We start from the raw sequence: 20,010 nt of genomic DNA, 5'->3' as shown, positions 1-20,010 counted from the left end.
GGAGATTCTAGCCTGTCCTCCAGCCCACACCAGTTTAAGTAGCAGTGAGCGGACCCGGGCGTGGAAGCAAGCTGTCATAGGCAGTGGCACATTTACAAACAAATATAAGAATTTGGGGAGGACCACCATTTTAGCCAACGCAATTCTTGCTACCAGGGAAAGCGGTAGTTTATTCCAGATCTCAACCCTCCCCTCCAACCAATCCACCGCTCTACCGAAGTTCATCTGCCACAACTCCTGCACATCCCTGCTGATCCAGATGCCCAAATATTTGACAGTTTCAGTTTCCCATCTGAGGGGGTAGTCAGGAGCAGGGCGTTCAGTGCTCTCCGTCAGGGGGAAGGCCACTGACTTCGCCCAGTTAATGGATATCCCCGCTAATCCCTCAAATCGTACAAATTCCCGGAGTAGCGGGCTCAGGTTCTCTTTAGGATTCAGGACGTACAGGGTTACATCGTCCGCATATAGCGAGATTAGTAAGCTTCTAGCACTAAATCCGATGCCCCTGGCGGTATGGTGTTGTCTGACTCTGGCCGCCAGCGGCTCCATCGCAATCGCGAAAAGGAGCGGCGATAGGGGACAGCCTTGCCTAGTGCCTCGTGTAATACTGAATGGCTCGGAGACGAGACCATTGACGCACACCCGGGCCCTTGGTTCCTTATAAAGAAGCTTTATCAGGGTCATGAAGTTCTGACTGAAACCCATCCGCCTTAATACACTGAAGAGGTAGGGCCATTCTAATGAATCGAAGGCTTTGGTGGCGTCCAGAAACACCACTGCTGCCTGTACTGACGGGTGTAAATAGTGAAGGACCGAAAAGATCGTTCTGAGATTGTGTGACGTCGCGCGTCCAGGAATGAAGCCTGATTGATCTGGGAGCGCTATCATAGGCAACATCGGCTGTAACCTATCCGCGATGACCTTTGCGTATATTTTAGCATCAACGTTTATAAGGGACAGGGGCCGATAGGAGTCCAGCTGCTGTTCATCCTTATCCGGCTTGAGTAGTGTGATAATGAGAGCCTCTCGCATGGAGTCAGGGAGGGAATTCAATTCGAGAGCCTCGACAAATACAGAATGAAGTCTCGGCGCCAGTTCAGTAACATATGTTTTATAGAAGGAGGTGGTCAGGCCATCAGGGCCAGGCGCCTTATTGGCCGGCATACTCTTAATCACCTGGGCTATGTCTTGTACTGTGACAGTGAGGTCCATGTATTGCCTGTGGTTGTTGTTGAACCATACAAGTGCTATGGAGTCAAGAAAGTCTCGCAGCGATGCCGGCGGAGTGGGTTGTCGTGAGGTGTACAGGGTAGCATAGAAGTCTGCGAAGGCGTCTAACACTGCCTCCTGTCCCACCACAAGGCGTCCGGTGGCATCATGAATAGTGTGTATGAAATGTGATGATGCGCGGGGATTTATCAGTCTGGCAAGGGTCCTGCTTGGCCTATCACCCTCCCCATACCTGCGCGCTTCTGCCTGTTTCCCTAGAAACTTCACCTCCCGCTCCGCCTCCTCGTTAAAGGTCAGCAGTTTGGCCTTTAGAGCGCCTGCAGTCTCTAACGACGGGTTAGCACTAAACGCAACATCTAGGGCCTGCAGCTCCCTCTCAATTTTAGCCAGCTCATCCCTGATGGTACGCAGCACCCCTGCCTTGCGCGCTATACATTGACCTCTGATGACAGTCTTAAATGCATCCCACACAACGGCCTCAGATGTGGCAGATCCCGCATTCTCAGCAAAGTAATTGTTAATGTCCTCTCTTATCTCTTCTACGAACACAGGGTCTGTGAGCACGTGTGGAGGGAGGCGCCACTGGAATGCCCTATGTGGAGTTCCCGGGGGGTGTAGTTCCAACATGCATGGGGCATGGTCGGACAAAGATCTAGCCATGATATCAACCTTTGAAACCCATGTCGCGACTTCGGGAGACACCAACCAGAAGTCCAGCCGCGACCATGCAACCTTATGGCAGGTGTAACAGGTTCCCACATTCGCTCCCGGGTGTCTAGCACGCCATACATCAGACAGCAGACCTTCATTCATGATATCAGATATCGCCTGGCGCGTTCTATTGTGTTGCGGCCTGCTTACGCCACTGCGATCCATGTCATCATTCAACACAGTATTAAAGTCCCCTCCCAACACTACCGACTGACAGTCCAGTAACACAATTTTCGCCCAAACATTTCTGAAAAAATCCGGATCGTCCACATTGGGGCCATAGATAGCAGCTAGGACAATCCGTCGCCCCTGTAATGACCCATGCAGCAGAACATACCTACCCTCCTCATCCCGCACCTGGGAGTACTCCCGCCAATCCAACCCCCTTCGAATGAGTATGGCGACACCCCTCGCATAATTCGAATAGATGGAAGAATAAACATGCGCCCATCTGGAATTTTTCAGTCGAGCTGAGGGGGCGACATTCAGATGAGTTTCTTGAAGGAAGCATACATCTACATTGTGCCTAGACAACATTCCATGCAGTAAGCGGGCTTTCTTGTAGTCCCCCAGGCCCCTAATGTTCCAAGTCCAGAGTTTGATACCTCCCATTAAAGTACACAACCGTAACCAGCCCCCACCCCACCTCCCCGCCCCATAAGGCCCCTCAGGCATCCAGACGCCATAATTGCAGACTTAGCACGCGAACACATAGACAATTGTAGTAGTACATTGCACCAAATACAAACAGGAACTCGCAACTCAGGAATAACTCCCATCAACCCCCCACCCTCAGCAACCCCCCAATTAGGTCGTGATATACCCCAAAAGTCCTCACGCAATGCGTGGAAGTACCCCAACATCAACAACAAAGGGAGGCACCCCATGAGGCGTGGTGCGCTCGGCCAACACCCCCGCATACACGGGGTGGCTACAGTCAAATTTCCGTGTCCCTGGGATCTGACAGCGACCCCCATCCAGTAATCCGCCAGTGACAAAGTCTACCAATGTCCCAGCAGAGGCACGGAGTTAGCAGCAAAAGGTAGTATAAAGGCGGCCCAGTGACTTACCCAAAAGGAGGCAGTCCAGCAGGAGCATACCTTTACGAAAGACTGTTCCAGGCCTCCCAGCCCCAGTGTAACAGGCAGTTCGGTTACCGTGCCGGATGAGCGTTGCACAGGTTTCAGTCATTGTCACTGAGTTGCTCCGAGGCGTCCTCCAGCCGTGGCGATTTTCTCCTGGCTCCAGCACATATGTGTTTGGCAAACTTGAGGGCTGATTTGGCGTCAGTGAAGAAGTGAGAGGTGTTTTCGTGTTGAACCTTCAATTTCGCCGGGTATAGGAGTGAGTAGGGCACTCCAGCTTGCAGTAGGATCTTCTTCGCCGGTAGGAATTCCTTTCGTGCCGCTTGCACCAGAGGGGTGAAATCCGGGTAAAAGGAAATGTGGTTTCCCTGATGCGTGATTGTACCTTTCTCTCTCGCCAGGCGTAGCACGACGTCTCTGTCCTGGTAGTTGAGTAGTTTAGCCAGGATTGGGCGCGGTGGGGCGCCCACTGGGGGCTTTTTTCCAAGGGATCTGTGCGCCCTCTCCACCGTGAAAACCGGGGACAGATCCGGATCGAACAGTTCATGGAGTAGGTCTGATACATACGATTCCATCTTCCCGGTGTTTGTGGTCTCTGGAATGCCTGTAATGCGAACGTTGGATCTCCTGGAACGTGCTTCCAAATCGTCCGACTTGGCGCGCAAGCTGTCAATTTCCCGCTCCAGCGTTGTGATGTGTTTCTTGGCCTGTTGTTGGAATTCACAACACTCAGTTTGTCTATTCTCGAGACAGTCCAGCCTTTTCTCGTGAGTGTCCACTTTCGTTTTCACGGTTTCGAGTTGCGCCGCCATATTATCAAGCTTGGCGTCTATGCTTTTCAAGCTGGTTCTCACTTCCATGATGAGGGCTCCAAAATCTATGTCCTGGGCACCTCCTTGCGATGACGTTGCGCCTCCATCCGACTCCACCGGCGTGGTCTTTGGCGTTTTTCTATTATCAAAGCTCAGCTTTGGTTGCTTGGCTTCATTTTTCCCCATCTTCGCGAACAGAGTAATTCACCGGTCCCACAGTGGGGCAGCACTCCACTGCGTCCCAGCGAGCAAGTGTCCTGTGTGAGCGCGGTCGCCCAGGTGGTGCCAGTGCACTCTAGTCGTGCCTATGTAGACTCAGCAAGAAATGGAAACCGCTACAGGCTCTCATGCGCGTATTCAGGGCCTCCACGCGGTCCAAAATGGCGGGCGCTGGCAGCGTTCTCTAGGACCACCCAAACACCCGAGGAGGAGCAGCTCAGGAGTTCCAGGGGATCAGTGCGGCAAGTAGGCGCATCAAGCGTGCGGTGTTTAGTGCTGCCGTGTCTCAGAGCAGCGGGGGGGGGCCATGCGCAGCTATCCACCAGTACGTGTCACCATGTGAAACCCCCAGCTCCGCGGCAGCACCCGCTCACCTCCGCTCTCGCACTGCAATGATGAGGATGGTGCAGGCGCGGCCACTCTGTCCTCCACCGGGCGCCACTCGTGTCCGCGCCGTCTTCGGCGGCCGCAGGATCCCTGCCACTTCTGCGCAACTGCACCTGTACAGCCGCTCCGGTCTCCGCTATCTTCCCGCGGTCGCGCGCCAGATGGAGCTACCGTCAGCCTCAGCGGGAGAGCAGCGTCAATACTCCTCCGGCAGCGCCCCTGGCAGCGGCGCGGTATTTCTCCTCCCCAAAATGACCTCGATCTGCTGGGGCCTATGCAGCCTCGGCCCACCGTGTTCCGCGGCGCCCAGTAGCAGGCACTTCCGGTTGGGGACAGGAGCCGCTCGCCGGCCGGCGAGAACGGAGGATGGTCCCGTCTCCGAGGGCAGCCGCCCCCGCGTCCAAAACTCGGGCTGGAGGAACAACCGGGTCTCAGGAGCAGAACCCCGAAGGAATGGGGGACTGCAGTCACCAGGAACAGGATCAGGTAAGGATTAATAAAAGTAGCCGGCGGAGCTCACTCAGAGAGCGGCCATCTCGCTGCTCGGCTAGCCACGCCCCCTCCTGGGCGCAATGCTTGATGGGGGATGAAGTCCCCAGGTGGCAACAGCAGGGCAGTAAGGTGATGAAGGGCTTCCCAATACAAATTGTACCTCACTTGTTTGGATAGTCCAAGGACTTGTTACAGGAGAAGGCCCAAAATACAAGGTGGACGAACCACATTTTTCCAGAGAAAACTGACCATTTTTTTGCAATATGCCTAGCTGTGAATTTTGTTCCCTAGATCAGCCAGCATCTAGAGGAACTCAGCAAATCTATGCATTTTTAAACACTACACACCTAAGAGTATCCAGGGTGGGCTGACTTGCCTGGTTATTACCAAGTTTTGTAAACCAGAAAACCTTGCAAACCTTAAACTTTGACAAGAAAAACACATTTTCCTTACATTTCTGTGATGGAAAGTTCTGGAATCTGTGAGGAACCACAATGTTCTATCCACCCAGCATTCTCACTAAAAAAATGCTTCCTCATTTGTGTGATTATACCTAATAGGAGCAACAGGAAACAGCCCAAAACATATTGTGGAGACTTCAAAACGATTTCTCAGAAAACAACCTTGTTTTGCTAAGCGGTAACCTGCTTTTTGGTTCTAGGCTCAGCAACCATCTAGGGAAACCTTCAAATGCAGACATTTCTGAAAAGTATACACCTGGGTGAAACCAAGAAGGTGTGGCTTGCATGGATCCCCCAATGTTTTCTTACTAAAAATACCCTGCAAATCGTAAGTTAAGCTAAAAAATCATATTGTTCTGACATTTCTGTTTGGGAAAGTTGTGGAATCACTGCGACGGCACCAATTTCCTGCCACCCAGCATTCCCTTAGGTCTCCCAAAAAAATGCTACTTCATTTCTGAGGGTGGGCTAATTGCCTGTGACAGGAAAGGGACCAAAATGCATTGTGGACACATCAAAACTATCTATCTCAAATTTTACCTTGTTTTGTCAGGGCAGATCCTGCGTTTTAAGTCCCAGGCTCATTGGCCATCTAGGGAAACCTACCAAACCCAGACACTTCTAACCCGGGGGAGTCCAAGGAGGCATAGCTTGGATGGATCCCCCAATGTTTTCTCATGCAGACTCCCCTGAAAACCTAAAATCTCGCTAGAAAAACACACTTCCATTACATTTCGGTGTGGTTCACCAGCACAGATTTCCTACTACCCAACGATTCCACAGGTCTCCCAATAAAAATGCTACCTCATTTGTGTGGGTGGGCCAGGGAAGGGCCCAAAACATGTAGAGATTGAGGGGTTATCACAGCGTGCTGGTAAGAACAAAGTTTTGTTATTTCTTTTTAGATTGACTCTGCTGTGGGCACCCACACAAGTGAAGTGAGGTATCATGTTTATCAGGAGAGGAAGGGGAATGCTGGATGGTAGAAAATGTATAACTGCATGGTGATACCAGACAGAAATGTGAGGGAAATGTGATTTTGTTTTAGGAAAATTAGAGGTTTCCAGTGGATTGTGTGTAAGAACACATTGGGTGATCCATGCAAACCACACCTCCCTGGACTTTTAGATTTGTCTAGTTTTCAGAAATGTCTGGGTTTGGTAGGTTTGCCTAGATGGCCGTGGAGCCCGGTACCAACAACTGGAAGAGCCCCCCTTGCAAAACCAGGTTGCTTAGAGATCAATAATCTTTTAACGCCTCTGGCATACGTTTTGAGACTTTAGGTGTCACAAGCACATGCCCAACCCACACACTTGAGTTACCATTTTTATTGAGAGACCAAGGGAAATGCTGGAGGTAGGAAATGTGTCCCGGTCGAGTGATCCCACAACTTTACCACACAGAAATGTGAGGAAAAAATGTTTGTTATCTACTTTTTGAGTTTTGTCGGGGATTCTGGGGAAGAAAATGTTGGGAGATCCATGCAAGTCACACCTCCTTGGACTCCCCTGGGTGTCTAGTTTGCATAAATCTCTGGGTTTGATAGGTTTCCATGGATAGCGGTCATGCCTAAGACCAAAATGCAGGAGCCTCATTTTCAAAAGTGGGTTGCTTTGTGATGGGGGGCACTTGGATTTTTGTTCCTGGGCTCCGCAGCTGTTAGACTTGGCATTTTTGGCAAGCTTATCCCTAGACTTTTTGCTTTTTGACCTCCTCTTTCTGACCCAATTTACCACTGCTAATCGGTGCTAAAGTGCATATGCTCTCCATGTAAATTGTGTTATGATTGCTTTCCCATGATTGCCATATTTGATTTACAAGTAAGTCCTTAGTACAGTGCAGTGTTTGTGGCCAAGGCCTGTAAATCAAATGCTACTAGTGGGCCTGCAGCTCTGGTTGTGCCACCCGCACAAGTAGCCTTTAAAAAAAAAAGGTACCTCTGACCTGCCATGTTGACCTGGCAAGCGCACCCACTTTCCAGGTTCAAACCTTCCCTTTTATTACATGTAAGTCACCTTTAAGGGAGGCCCCAGGTAGCCCCTTGAGCAGGATGCAGTATATGTGAAAGGTAGGACATGTGATAGTGTGTTATACATGTCATGATTTAACTATTGAAAGGCTGTTTGTTCCGTAGGTAAACATGGGACTTACATGTGTAACTTTCCCTTGGGACGAGATAGAGAAATGGAGTTTAGGCTCTCTGAACCCAAAATGTAATAGAACACATTTTAGTGAAGGTGTTTTATAAACTGTGTGTTTGAAAATGCCACTTTTAGAAAGTGGGCATTTTCTTACTTTACCATCCGTTGTGTATTTGCCCATTTGTGTGCTCACCGTCTGGTTTTGTAGAGACCGGAGTGGGGATGTGAATCCAGATTAGACAGTCACAAGGGGATTCAAAGTGTGTCCTGCCTTTCCTGGGTGACTCATAGCCAGGCTGAATAGACCTTTCTGCTATTAAGAGTGGCAAGAGGAGTTTTCACCTGCACCTGGATAGAATGTGTCTGCTGAGCACAATGCAGTCTCCACCTCCTGTAGTAAAGCTAGACCAAGGAGGACAGCACTGGCTTTTACTGAATTCAGAAACTTTCTGCCTAAACAATCAAAGAGAAAAGTAGAATAGATATTGGGGCCGTGACCCCAGAACTTTCAAACTCATTTGGAACAAGGAATCTGCCAAGAAGAGCTGGAGATGCTCCGAGGAGCAACTACCTGTGTGCTTTGCCCTGTTGGCCTGCAGTGGCTGCTTTGGTCTTGGGTAGTGATCGGACTGGTTTGGACTTGCTACATCTTATTTACCAAAGTTTCTCCAAGGGATTGAAGTAGAAACTGCCTCCTTTTGGAAGTCTCAGGCACACCAAAGACTTAATTATTCTCTAGTTGCCCGCTTCTCAAACTGTGTGCTTCAGCTGCCCCATAGGGAAAAGCAATTCAACACCATCAATAATGCGGCTGATGGCTCTGTGACCTGTTGGAACCACAGAGAGCACCACCCCGCTTCACACCACAACCCTGGTCTCACCGACGACACCACCTGATGCCGCCAGTGAGCCACTGCTTCTTCCATGACCTGAGGACACCTCACTTCACATCACCTCCCTGGTATCTCTGATGATGCCGCTTCATGCCGATACTGATGCTGCTGCCTGCAACGTAGCCTGAGGGTTCTGCTCATGAGTTACTCGACTCACCGGCCTTTCCAAACCACAGTCTTGGCCTACCGACATTGGTGCCATCGACTCCAGATCCTCTACCGGTGACAGTGTTTCAGCAATGACAACTCCGCTGCTTGCATCATGACCTGCCAGCACAGTGACCTTACGGCACTGCACACCACAAATCTCCTATTCACACCAGAACATTGTCACCTGAGGCTGCCTGCACCATGGCCTGAGGGTACCGCTCATGAGTTACTTGACCCACCAACCTGTTCCAAACCGCAGCCTTTCCTTCTACCAATGACAGTGCTTCAGCAAAGACTAAGCTGCTGCTTGCACGGTGACCTGCCAGCACAACGATGAGCATGGAGTCACTTTACACTGCAGCCCTGATCTCATCAACACCGCTGGATCCTGTCACTGAGCCGCTGCCTGCACAGCTACCATAGGGCACCGCACTCCACACTTCTCCTCTTCACAACACAGCATTGTCCCCTGTTGGCGTTCCCTATTTTAAACTCAAAATTCCTACTGCATCATGTCTACATCAAGAGCATAGACTGTTACATACCTAGAACTGTTTTTTAGACGGATAGGTTGGAAACCCACACCATAAAGAAACTGAAGGCAGTTTGCAATAACCTCAAAGTCCAGGTTAGAGGCCACACAGAAAAGGAAGAGCTACAATGGGTGGTGAGGGCCTGTGTAGCAGCCAGGAATGCCAGTCGGCATTCTGAGGATCCTACTGTGTAGACTGAGAAACCAATAAGGAAGACAGATGCGCTGAGGTCTCAGGAGCTGTTAAGGGGGGAGGTACCCTCTGGTTCAGGAAGCAGTAGTCCTTCTCAACCGTCCTGAGCTTTTCAGAAGCGGTCGCTCCCCACGCTGCTCCCTGCTCAAATCTGTGGTATCGTAGCGCTATATTGCCAGACCGCTAAACTATTTGTGCCTGCTTAAACTACTATCGTAGCGCTATAATGCCAGGCTGCCCAACTATTTGTGCCTGACTGTACAGTTTTCGTGGCGCTGGACTGCTAGACTGTTATTTAATTGATATTGCATTGTGTGTTGTTTGCTTGCCTGCTTGCGTTGTTGGTGCCTGATTGTGCCGGTACCGCTTGCCCATTTCTTCGCGTTTGTTGAGGCTGTGCCCGAAACTCGTCCTGCTTCGCTTTTTGGCTTGCTGCCATTTTGTTGTTTGTTATTGTGCCTCCCAGCCTGGCTCTCTACCCCGCTCCCGCCTCCCAGCTGCTCCCCCCTCGCTCCGCCCCCCTCCACTTCCACATATGACAGACGCATTTGCGTGCAGCGTTCACGCACAGCGGTCGCGCCTATGCGCGCCGAAGGTGCGCCAAAGGTAAGCCCGTCTACGCCCGTCCGCGTCTAAACCGCGCCAAGCGCCAGACCCCCTGTCCCCCGTAAAACCCACTCCACCCGCATATCGTACGACGCCGCAACCCTCTCAGCACTTAACCCCGGCCGACTCCCGAACTGCAACCAAGCCGCCCCAGGACAAACCCATGGACCCTTCACCTGCCACTCCTGCAAGTTTGACTGCATCAGGATCCACACCAAATCCTCAGACTCCAAACAGAACTCCAACACTAACCACCTGAAGTGCATCCTGCTCAACACCCGCTCGGTCCACAGACACGCCATTGAACTTTGGAACCTACTCGACACCACATCGCCGGACGTCGCCTTTCTTACAGAAACCTTGATGAACGCCTCTTCATCGCCTGACATCGCCATAGCCATCCCGAACGGCTACAAGATCATCCGAAAGGACCGCATCAACCAAACAGGAGGAGGAATCGCCATCGTTCATAAGAACACCATCCGCATCACGACCAGTTCCGATGACAACCTCACAACCGCAGAACACCTTCACTTCCAGATTTACACCGACCCTAAGACCACACTCAGAGGCACCCTCATCTATAGACCACCCGGACCCCGCACACAATTCAGCGAAGACATCACTGACTTCATCAGCCCTCACGCCCTCCCATCCTACTGGGAGACCTCAAGTTCCACCTGGAAAAGAACAACGACAGCAACACCACCACCCTTTTAGACAACCTCGCCAATCTCGGACTCAAACAACTTGTTGACGCCCCCACCCACTCTGCCGGGCACACGCTCGACCCAATCTTCACTTCCAGAAAGCACATCTCCTTTAATCACACCACAGCTCTCCATTGGACAGGACACAGCTGCGTTCACTTCAACTACAAAAAGACTACGACCCACAACCACCCACAACTAATTCCCCGGAGAAAGTGGAATAAAATTACCACCGACCAGCTCTTCACATCGCTTCACCAAAACCCTCCTGCAAAATCATCGGACCCAAACCAAGCAGCCACCAACCTCACACAATGGATCACCCCCAGCGCTGACGAAGTAGCACCCCTGAAAAACCATCAAATCAAACAAGGCAGCAAAAAAGCCCCCTAGTTTAATGATGACCTTAAGAAATTCAAGAAGATCTGTCGCACCCTCGAGAAAGCCTGGCGAAAAAACCCAACCACTGACAACCTGACCACCTTCAAGAACGCCACCCGCACATACCACCAACTGATCCGATCCACCAAGAAATCAGCATTCAAGGATGGACTCGAAAACAACGTCCACAACAGCAAAGAACTATTCAACATCGTCAAAGAGTTTACCAACCCCACCGCCGGCACTAACGACATCACTCCATCCCAAGACCTCTGCGACTCTCTAGCCTCGTTCTTCCACAACAAAATCGCTGACATACATAACAGCTTTGGAGACCAGCCCACCCCTCCTACCTACGAACTAAAACCCCCCTCCAACAACCTTTATGCCTGGAACCCAATCACCACTGAAGACACCATCCGCCTGATGAACACCATTCACTCAGGATCGCCAACCGACCCATGTTACCACCACATTTTCAACAAAGCAGACTCCATTATCGCACCCCATCTCCGAGACGTCATCAACTGCTCCCTCAACTCCACCACCTTCCCGGAAAGCTGGAAACACGCCGAACTCAGCGCCCTCTTGAAGAAACCTACAGCAGACCCTACTGAACTTAAGAACTACCGCCCCATCTTGCTCCTCCCATTCCCTGCCAAAGTCATTGAGAGAGCCGTCAACAGTCAACTCGCCGCCTTCCTCGAATCCAACAAATCCCTCGACCCTTCACAGTCCGGCTTCCGAGCCAAACACAGCACCGAGACCGCCCTCATCGCAGCAACAGACGACATTCAAACTCTACTGGACAACGGAGAAACTGCTGCCCTCATCCTACTCGACCTCTCCGCAGCCTTCGACACAGTCTGTCATAACACCCTCATACAAAACCTCAGCAACGTCGGAATAAAAGGAAAAGCATTGGACTGGATAATCTTGTTCCTCGCTGGAAGAACCCAGAGAGTCCGCCTCCCCCCTTTTAGATCAGAGGCCACCGAAGTCATCTGCGGCGTACCCCAAGGATCTTCACTCAGTCCCACCCTCTTCAACGTATACATGAGTCCCCTCGCATCCATTGCACGCCAACACAACCTCAACATTATCTCTTACGCAGACGACACTCAGCTGATCCTATCCCTCACCAAAGACCCAAACACCGCCAAAACCAACCTAGACGAAGGGATGAAAGAAGTTGCCGAGTGGATGAAGAACAGCCGTTTAAAACTAAACTCAGACAAAATGGAAGTCTTCATCTTAGGATCATCCCCCTCCGCCTGGGACGACTCATGGTGGCCACCGGCCTTGGAAACCGCACCCATACCAACGGACCACGCACGTAACCTGGGCTTCATCCTGGACTCCTCCCTCTCGATGACCAGACAAGTCAACGCCGTCTCATAATCATGCTTCAACATCCTACGTATGCTCAACAAAATCTTCAGTTGGATCCACACCGAAACAAGAAAGACGGTCACCCATGCACTGATCACAAGCCGACTAGACTACGGAAACACCCTTTACGCCGGAACCACAGCCAAACTACAGAAAAAACTCCAACGCATCCAAAATGCCTCAGCCAGACTCATCCTAGACATCCCCCACCAAGCTCACATTTCCGGTCACCTGAAAGACCTCCACTGGCTCCCCGTCAACAAGAGAATAACGTTCCGCCTCCTCACCCACGCACACAAAGCCCTCTACGCCCTAGGACCCGAATACCTCAACACGCACCTGTCCTTCTACACCCCCACCCGCCAACTTCGATCGTCCAATCAAGCCCTCTCCGCAATTCCAAGTATCCAAAGATCCACCATGGGAGGAAGATCCTTCTCCTACTTAGCGGCCAAGACCTGGAATTCCCTCCCCACCCACCTCCACATCACACAGAACCACCTCTCCTTCAGAAAACAACTAAAAACCTGGATATTTGATAAGTAAAGCTCCCCCCTCCCTCAAACGCCTTGAGACCCTCTGGGTGAGTAGTGCGCTATACAAATTTAAATTTGACTTGACTTGACTCCAGAGGAACTGTAGAAAAGGCGCAAAGCCAGAAAGTCCCAAATGGAAGAGCAGCACCATCTAACAGTGACATATTGAGTATCTAGGTCGTTCCACAGGGGTAGTATCTAATGGAGTAAAATGATAATCATGACCTATTCAGTAGCAGTACAAGATCATTGCCAATAATGTAGATGAAACAATATAATAGGATAGGTGCAACTGGTGGTGGATGGTGCAGCAGGATTGCCAAGTAAGTGTGAGAACACTAATAAGGATTTCTGCCCCCACTGCGTCCATATTTCGAGGGGGGTGGTTAGGGCATAGGCATTCTGATTCTGTGCTGCCTTCTTCCCTACACAAAAAAAATATATTCCCTGGTTTCTAATGGGCTTTCTGCCCACCAAGGGGGGCAATTCAGGGGCTGTTGACCATATATACCCACTAGGAGGGTTAAAAATACTGTTCCCATTTTGTGGAGGGAAGGGATGTCCCTGCAGGCAGCCCCCACCTCTGCGCAAAGAAAAACATGTCCCTGGTGCCTAGTAGGCTTTCTGCCCCTTCCTGGGGGGGACAGATTGGGGGCTATAACTCCAATATTCCCAGGGGAAGAGAAAGACTGTGCAAATGTTTTGTGGGGATTGGAGCATTGGCATGTCCAATCTGAGCAGTCCACACCCCTACACTAAGAAAACAAATCCCTGGTGCCTAACAGGTTTTCTGCCAGCTGAGTGGCAGATCCGGGGCTATTGCCTCATCTATCCTCTAAGGGAGGCAGAAAGAGTTTGGTTCCCGTTTATGTGTTGTGGGGGCATGCTGATGACCATTGAGGGCAGCCCCCACCCCTCCTTTATTAAAAACAAGTCCCTGGAGTCTAGTGGGCTTACCGAAACCCCTCTGCTGTAAACAGCAGCAGGATTTCTTGGTCATGTGCCGAGGTTGGAATGGTTAATTCCTCAGCACAGGACAACCACGGCTCAGGACAGAACCATTCTGCCCTTAACACTGAACCAGTTAAGGTAAAATATTTCAAGCTCTGGAAAATCCAGGTGAAAGGTGTTTGTTGAGAAAGGGTTTGACACATGGGCATTTTATTTGTATTGCTTTGTTTAGCTTTGATGCCTCATTCCATATCTGCAAGGCCATGAAATGCCACGCAGAGTGGTTTTATGTGACCTTGTAAATATGGTCCTGTAGTGTGTGCCACCGGACCGTCACTAAAAGTGACGTTCTGGCAGGGCACAGTGGCTTGTACATGAAGCCCAAGGTACACAACACAATGGCGACAGCTGAGTTGAGAGCAAACAGGACATTGAGGTATTGTGACGGTAAGTGAGGTTTAACGTAGCAGACTCCACTCATCCTGTTAAGCTATCAGCAGGTAAGATGGCCAAGATCTTCTCCTCCCAGGGACACAGATGTATTGGGGAGCTGGGAGTGCCACCAATAGTCTCCTGGGCCTCAAGGTGTTGCTTGGAGGTCAGGGAACACATCTTACCCCTCAGGCTGTTTCACGGCTTCCTAATTTCCTCCTGTCTGCGCAGGGTGGTACCTCCAGCATTCACTGTGTTGACTATTCTGGACCACATTTCCCTTTTCTCACTAAAAGCATTATGTTGGACTTGGGCACTAAACCACTGTGGCTCTACTCTTATATTTTCTTCCACCATGACTGACGGATCAGCCTCTGAAGAACGTGGATTTGTTTGGCGTAAAATAACTCCAAATTAAAGTAAATGAAAATGAAAAGAAAAACTCCACTAAGGGGTGTGCAAAAATGTGCAATGAAAGTGTGTGGAGAGTGGTAGAAGGGATGGGGTCAAAAAGGGCTGCCTTTGTTCTTCAGAAATTGGGCTCTAACTTGTTCTGCTGCAGTGCAGCGGCAAGGGATTTGGTCTGAAATGGGGTGTGTTTTCTAGTGGATTTGCATGTGTATCGTCTTGCAAATGGACATCAGGTATGTAGTATTCCTATCCATCAAATGGCCACTGTTATGCTTCTTTGCTGAGAGTGTACTGCGACGGCCTACTGCCAACAGGGAACCGCTGCAAGGGGATTGCCAGTACAACTGTGTTTTCGTAAATGGGCCGGCGGGAACTTGTGACTCTGATGGTGACGGAGTACGCATTGCCGTCTGCCTCGGCACAGGCAGAACACATTCTGTTGATGTGGTTCAGGCTGCATTCATTTTATTAGGGCAGTCAGAAGACCGCCAGCTCAACTGTCTTCTTGGGACCACCGCCATGCTGGTAAGACTGCCAAACTCATAAGCGGACCATTATTTCCAGGAAAATTATCCAAAATTGAGACAAAAACATTACAAAAGGTAAGCTAGCAGCAAAAAATACTAGCTAAATTAAACAAATAAAAGTGCAATCTTCCCATAGAAACCAATGGCAATTTTTTTGCAAACATGTTTTAAACATATTACAATGCTTAAATAATGTAAAGCATGTCGAAAAAATGTGTATGAAAATATGAAATAAGGATGTAAAGTATTAAAAATTGTGTGTAAAAAAAAATACAGAATTGATTGAAATGTACTTAAAACTATGTAAGAGTGTGTAAAATATAAATGCGAAACAACTGCATTAATGTACAAAAAAATAAATGTACCACAATGGAGAAAATAAAAAAGTAGAAATGTACAACACTGTTTATATAAAAGTGTTCGAAAATAGTGTTTAAATATAACTGTGAAAATGATTTTCTAATTTTCTTAGGCGTAAAGATATATATTCAATAGAAATGAATACACCTATATTAAATAAGTATTACACAAAACGAAAAAAGCATTGCAACTCTGTTTAGTGCCTTCATTATAAAAAGAAACATACATTTTGATTATGTATGTGAAAAATGGAAAATCAATTCTCACCTATACCATTTTGAAGAAAAGTCTTGGGCACCAAAGGAAATATATTGGTTATTCCTACTTAAATGTAAAAAAATTGGCAAAGGATTTTGACACTAATCTGGTTACATTTACTATTCCCACTGCAATCTAAACTACTTTGGGGAAGGTATTAGATGCTAAAGAGGTCACATTTAATAATCATACTCAAAACTAAATAATTTTGGGGAAGTTACTGGATATTAAAGCTTCACCTTTACTATCCATACCCCATAGTTAAACATCCTAAAACATGTTTTTTAAATAAATGAAAATATTACTTTTAATACATTATTAGCAAATATATATTTACTATATATTTAACATTACAAATTAAACATATTAAATATCTACTTTTCATATATATAGATCAAATCTATTATATATTTTATTTAATACTATAACTTACACATTTTTTTAAATGGCATAAATTCAAAATAAAATTAAAGTTTTTTAAACATTGAAAACTATAATTAATATTATATACTATTCATTTATTTTAATTCATATTAGTAAGGTTTTAACATAAAAATTAAAACTTCAATCACAAATTCATGAATACATTCTAATACTACATTTACAAATATAATTCTTAAATATTTTATACACAAATTAACTAAAACAAACTAATTAAGTATTGATTTATAAAAGTAAAACAACAACATATTGTGATTAATTTGTATTAAAGAAATATACAAGTTACAAATTACATGTAAACAAATAAATATTGACAAATTGAAAAATATTTTGTGGTAAACATAAAAAAGTGTAAATTGATCTTTGTTATTTTATTTGAATGTATAAATTATCTTAAACAGTTTCAAAATTTCTTAAATTATATGCACACAAATATATGTATTTGTTTTAAACATTAGAGAAAACGTCTAGATTTAAAAAATATATAAATAATTGGTTACAAATAAAAATAATCAATTTAAACAATTTGATGAGGGACATAGAATTAATATTAACCACCCCACTCTGGGAGAATACACTTTATAATAAAAAAGGTTTAAAAGTTTGGAGAACAACCAGAACAACTATCAAAACCAACAGTGGCCATCCATCAAACTCTTTGCTGTTCTGGCACGTCAGGGTTTCCAATACTGTGGTACCTCAACTGGCTCTGCCTTTAGAGACCCTTGACCTGGTAGCTCATCCACCAGTGGACTGATGAGTGACAGAAGATGTTTCCCTACAATATTTAGGGTGGAGTGACTGTCACTGATTTGCCCTGTTCAGATCACGGTAAGGAAAACATTGCCCCTGTTTTGATATTTTATTTTTAGTGAAACTAATTTTTTCATAGGAAAATTGATTCAGTAAGAAAAAGTAATCAAGAAGTCAGTAAAAATATACATTAAATCAGCTAGGCATTCAGCCCAGTCTTGGGTGCATCTACTTCTCTGGGGGATGAACTAAAGGCATGAATATCACCTCCAGGCAGGAAGAGATCTCAAAGTATGGTATATGGTCCTCCAGCAGAGAGCCATATTCCCCCAGGAGTTGAAAAGCCACCGCCGTAACTAACATGAATACCACTCTGGGTTATTTAAATACTCCTCAGCGGGCCTGTGCCAGAATACATGTGGTGCCACTTCCAAGATGAATAAATGGGTATAATTTAGGGGGATATTAATTATCAAGGGCATTATCACCGCTTCAGTGGGACTTTTTCCCACGAAAGCGTTGATAATTTTATTGCCCTAATCGCAAGCTGTCGCTAACAACAGTTAGCGACAGTTTCTAGGCGATAGCGAGCGGTTTGGGGCCCACTTTGCATGTCAGCGATATTTATCGCTAATGACATGCAAACTGGGCGTACCCAAACTGGTAGCGACTGAAAGCAGTCGCTAACATCGCTATCGCCTATTATCAATGCAGGGGAAGTGATAAAAAAATTCACGCTAAGCGCGAATATTGGCAAAAACTGTATATCAAATGGGAGTTGGATATTCAGGTTAAGACCCTAAGGGCGTTAATGCCTGAACATCGCTGGATTTCAAGCAATATTCACGCATTTAGCCGCTAGCGCTGGATATTTTATTGCATTCGAGATAAACGTTGCTAATAGCACGTTATCTCTGCGATAAAATCCGGCCATGTACGCCGATAAGAAATAAATCGCTAAGCTCATTTAGGGATAAATCTCGCTAGTTTTTGATAATATGCCCCTCAGTTTGATAAAAGCAGCTTCTTTCAGCTAATTTCTAGCAGACAATTAAGATCTGTGCTATGGAATCAAAATGTAGTTCTCACCAGAGCACTAACCCATGAACTCTCTGCATAATAAGATGTATAAATATGTGATTTATAATATCACTGTATTGTGATTAGTACTGTTAGATTTGTTAATACAATAACTAATGTGATTGTTTTGTAAATTTAATATTGTATTATTGTTAACATTATATATCTCACCAATATTCCTCTTTAGACATAAGGCATGGCTATGGACTGGACTAACCAAACTCTGGTGAAAGAATTCATCCTGTTGGGCCTTTCTTCCATTCCTGAGGTGGAGGGTCTCTTTTTCATTATTTTCCTACTGATCTACTTGGCCACCCTGGCTGGAAACATCCTCATCATCACAATAATATGCTTAGACACACGTCTTCACACCGGTATGTACTACTTCATCTGTAACCTGTCCTTCCTAGACTGCTGCTACTCCACTGTCACTGTCCCTAAGATGCTGGTAAACCTTCTAGCTGAGAGAAAGACTATCTCCTTTACTGCCTGCATGACCCAGCTCTATTTCTTTGCTAGCCTGGTGTCTTCAGAGGCACTTCTTTTGGCAGCCATGGCAGTTGATCGCTACATTGCCATCTGTCGCCCGCTACATTACGTCAGGATCATGGACAAGAGTACCTGCTCCCATTTGGCATCTGGCTTGTGGGTTGTAGGATTCCTTAACTCCGCTGTACATGTGATTTTGATGAGCAAGCTCTCGTTTTGTGGGTCCAATGAGATCCAGCACTTTTTCTGTGACTTCCCCCCACTGCTGAAGCTTTCGTGCACCAACACATTCATTAACATACTGGTCATTCTTACGCTGGGCTGGTTTGTCGGTTTTGGGGCGCTCCTCACCAAGACTGTGTCATACACTTACATTATCACCACGATTCTGAAAATCAAGTCTTCTGAGGGTCGAGCCAAAGCCTTCTCCACCTGCGCCTCCCACCTGACAGTGGTCATCATCTTCTATGCGGTTCTGATTTACACCTATTTCCGTCCCACAAGCGCTAACTCATTCTCTGTCGATAGATTTGTGTCAGTGGTGTACAGTATCTTGACTCCCATGGTGAACCCATTGATTTATAGTCTCCGAAACACTGAGATAAAGCAGGCGGTCAAGAAAACCATTGATAGAATCCACAGAGCAACAAAATGATCCTAGATACAGATGGATGAGTGTCAGAAGGTGCAGTGCATCAGTTCTGCCAACTCTGTGATGCCTCATATATCCATCTTGTACAGCACTTCACTACATTGTAGCTAGGTAAGCTCTCAGCAAATGCCATCACATGCATAAAATCATTGGCTCCAGGTTTGTGTATGGCACACAGCCTCTTATTTTCCCTGATGGCATTGAATCATATTGATGATTCTGCCCCAAGGCACTCAGTTGGAGGGCAGTTCTGTACATTTATCACTCTTTCACTGAAGTTCGAGCTTCCCTAAGTAACTCCTGATCACATACAGACAAGCCCTGTCCTACAACCTCCTATTTCAGAGCTCCATCTCTGCTAGTTGATTTAAATGAGTTCAGTCACAGGGATATTGAAGGGAGGATGGGGAGTTGACACAGAGGAAGAGTAGAGTAACACACTAGATATGATTAAATTCACTGAGAATAGAGAGTAAAAGGATTAAGAAGGATAACAGGAGAAGTGCTCTACATTGTTGGTTCACCTGCCCTGTCAAACAAAAGGTTCCTGGCTTCATTTACTACCAGGGATTCCAGGCTTCATTCACTGTTTCCACTGCAGCCATTGCATACCCTATTGAGGGATTGGCTTATTATACTAATAGCACACCATAACACAAGACGGGTGCAGCATCAGATGACTTTGCCAGCAGAAACCCTTGAAATGGCGGTCCATCCAGCAATGG

General features: G+C 47.1%; 1 protein-coding gene across 1 annotated transcript; it reads left to right on the top strand.

Moving 5' to 3' along the window:
• Positions 1-18,346: 18,346 nt before the first annotated feature.
• Positions 18,347-19,288, top strand: LOC147736673 (olfactory receptor 5V1-like). Its single transcript, XM_086952654.1, has one exon. The coding sequence runs from the start codon at positions 18,347-18,349 to the stop codon at positions 19,286-19,288; it is 942 nt and encodes a 313-aa protein (XP_086808780.1).
• The last annotated feature ends 722 nt before the right edge of the window (positions 19,289-20,010 follow it).

The sequence above is a fragment of the Lissotriton vulgaris genome, chromosome 1_2 (genome assembly GCF_964263255.1).
Source record: "Lissotriton vulgaris chromosome 1_2, aLisVul1.2, whole genome shotgun sequence".
NCBI lineage: Eukaryota > Metazoa > Chordata > Amphibia > Caudata > Salamandridae > Lissotriton > Lissotriton vulgaris.
The sequence above is the reverse complement of the archived record's forward strand: the minus strand, read 5'-3'. Positions and strand labels throughout refer to the sequence as shown.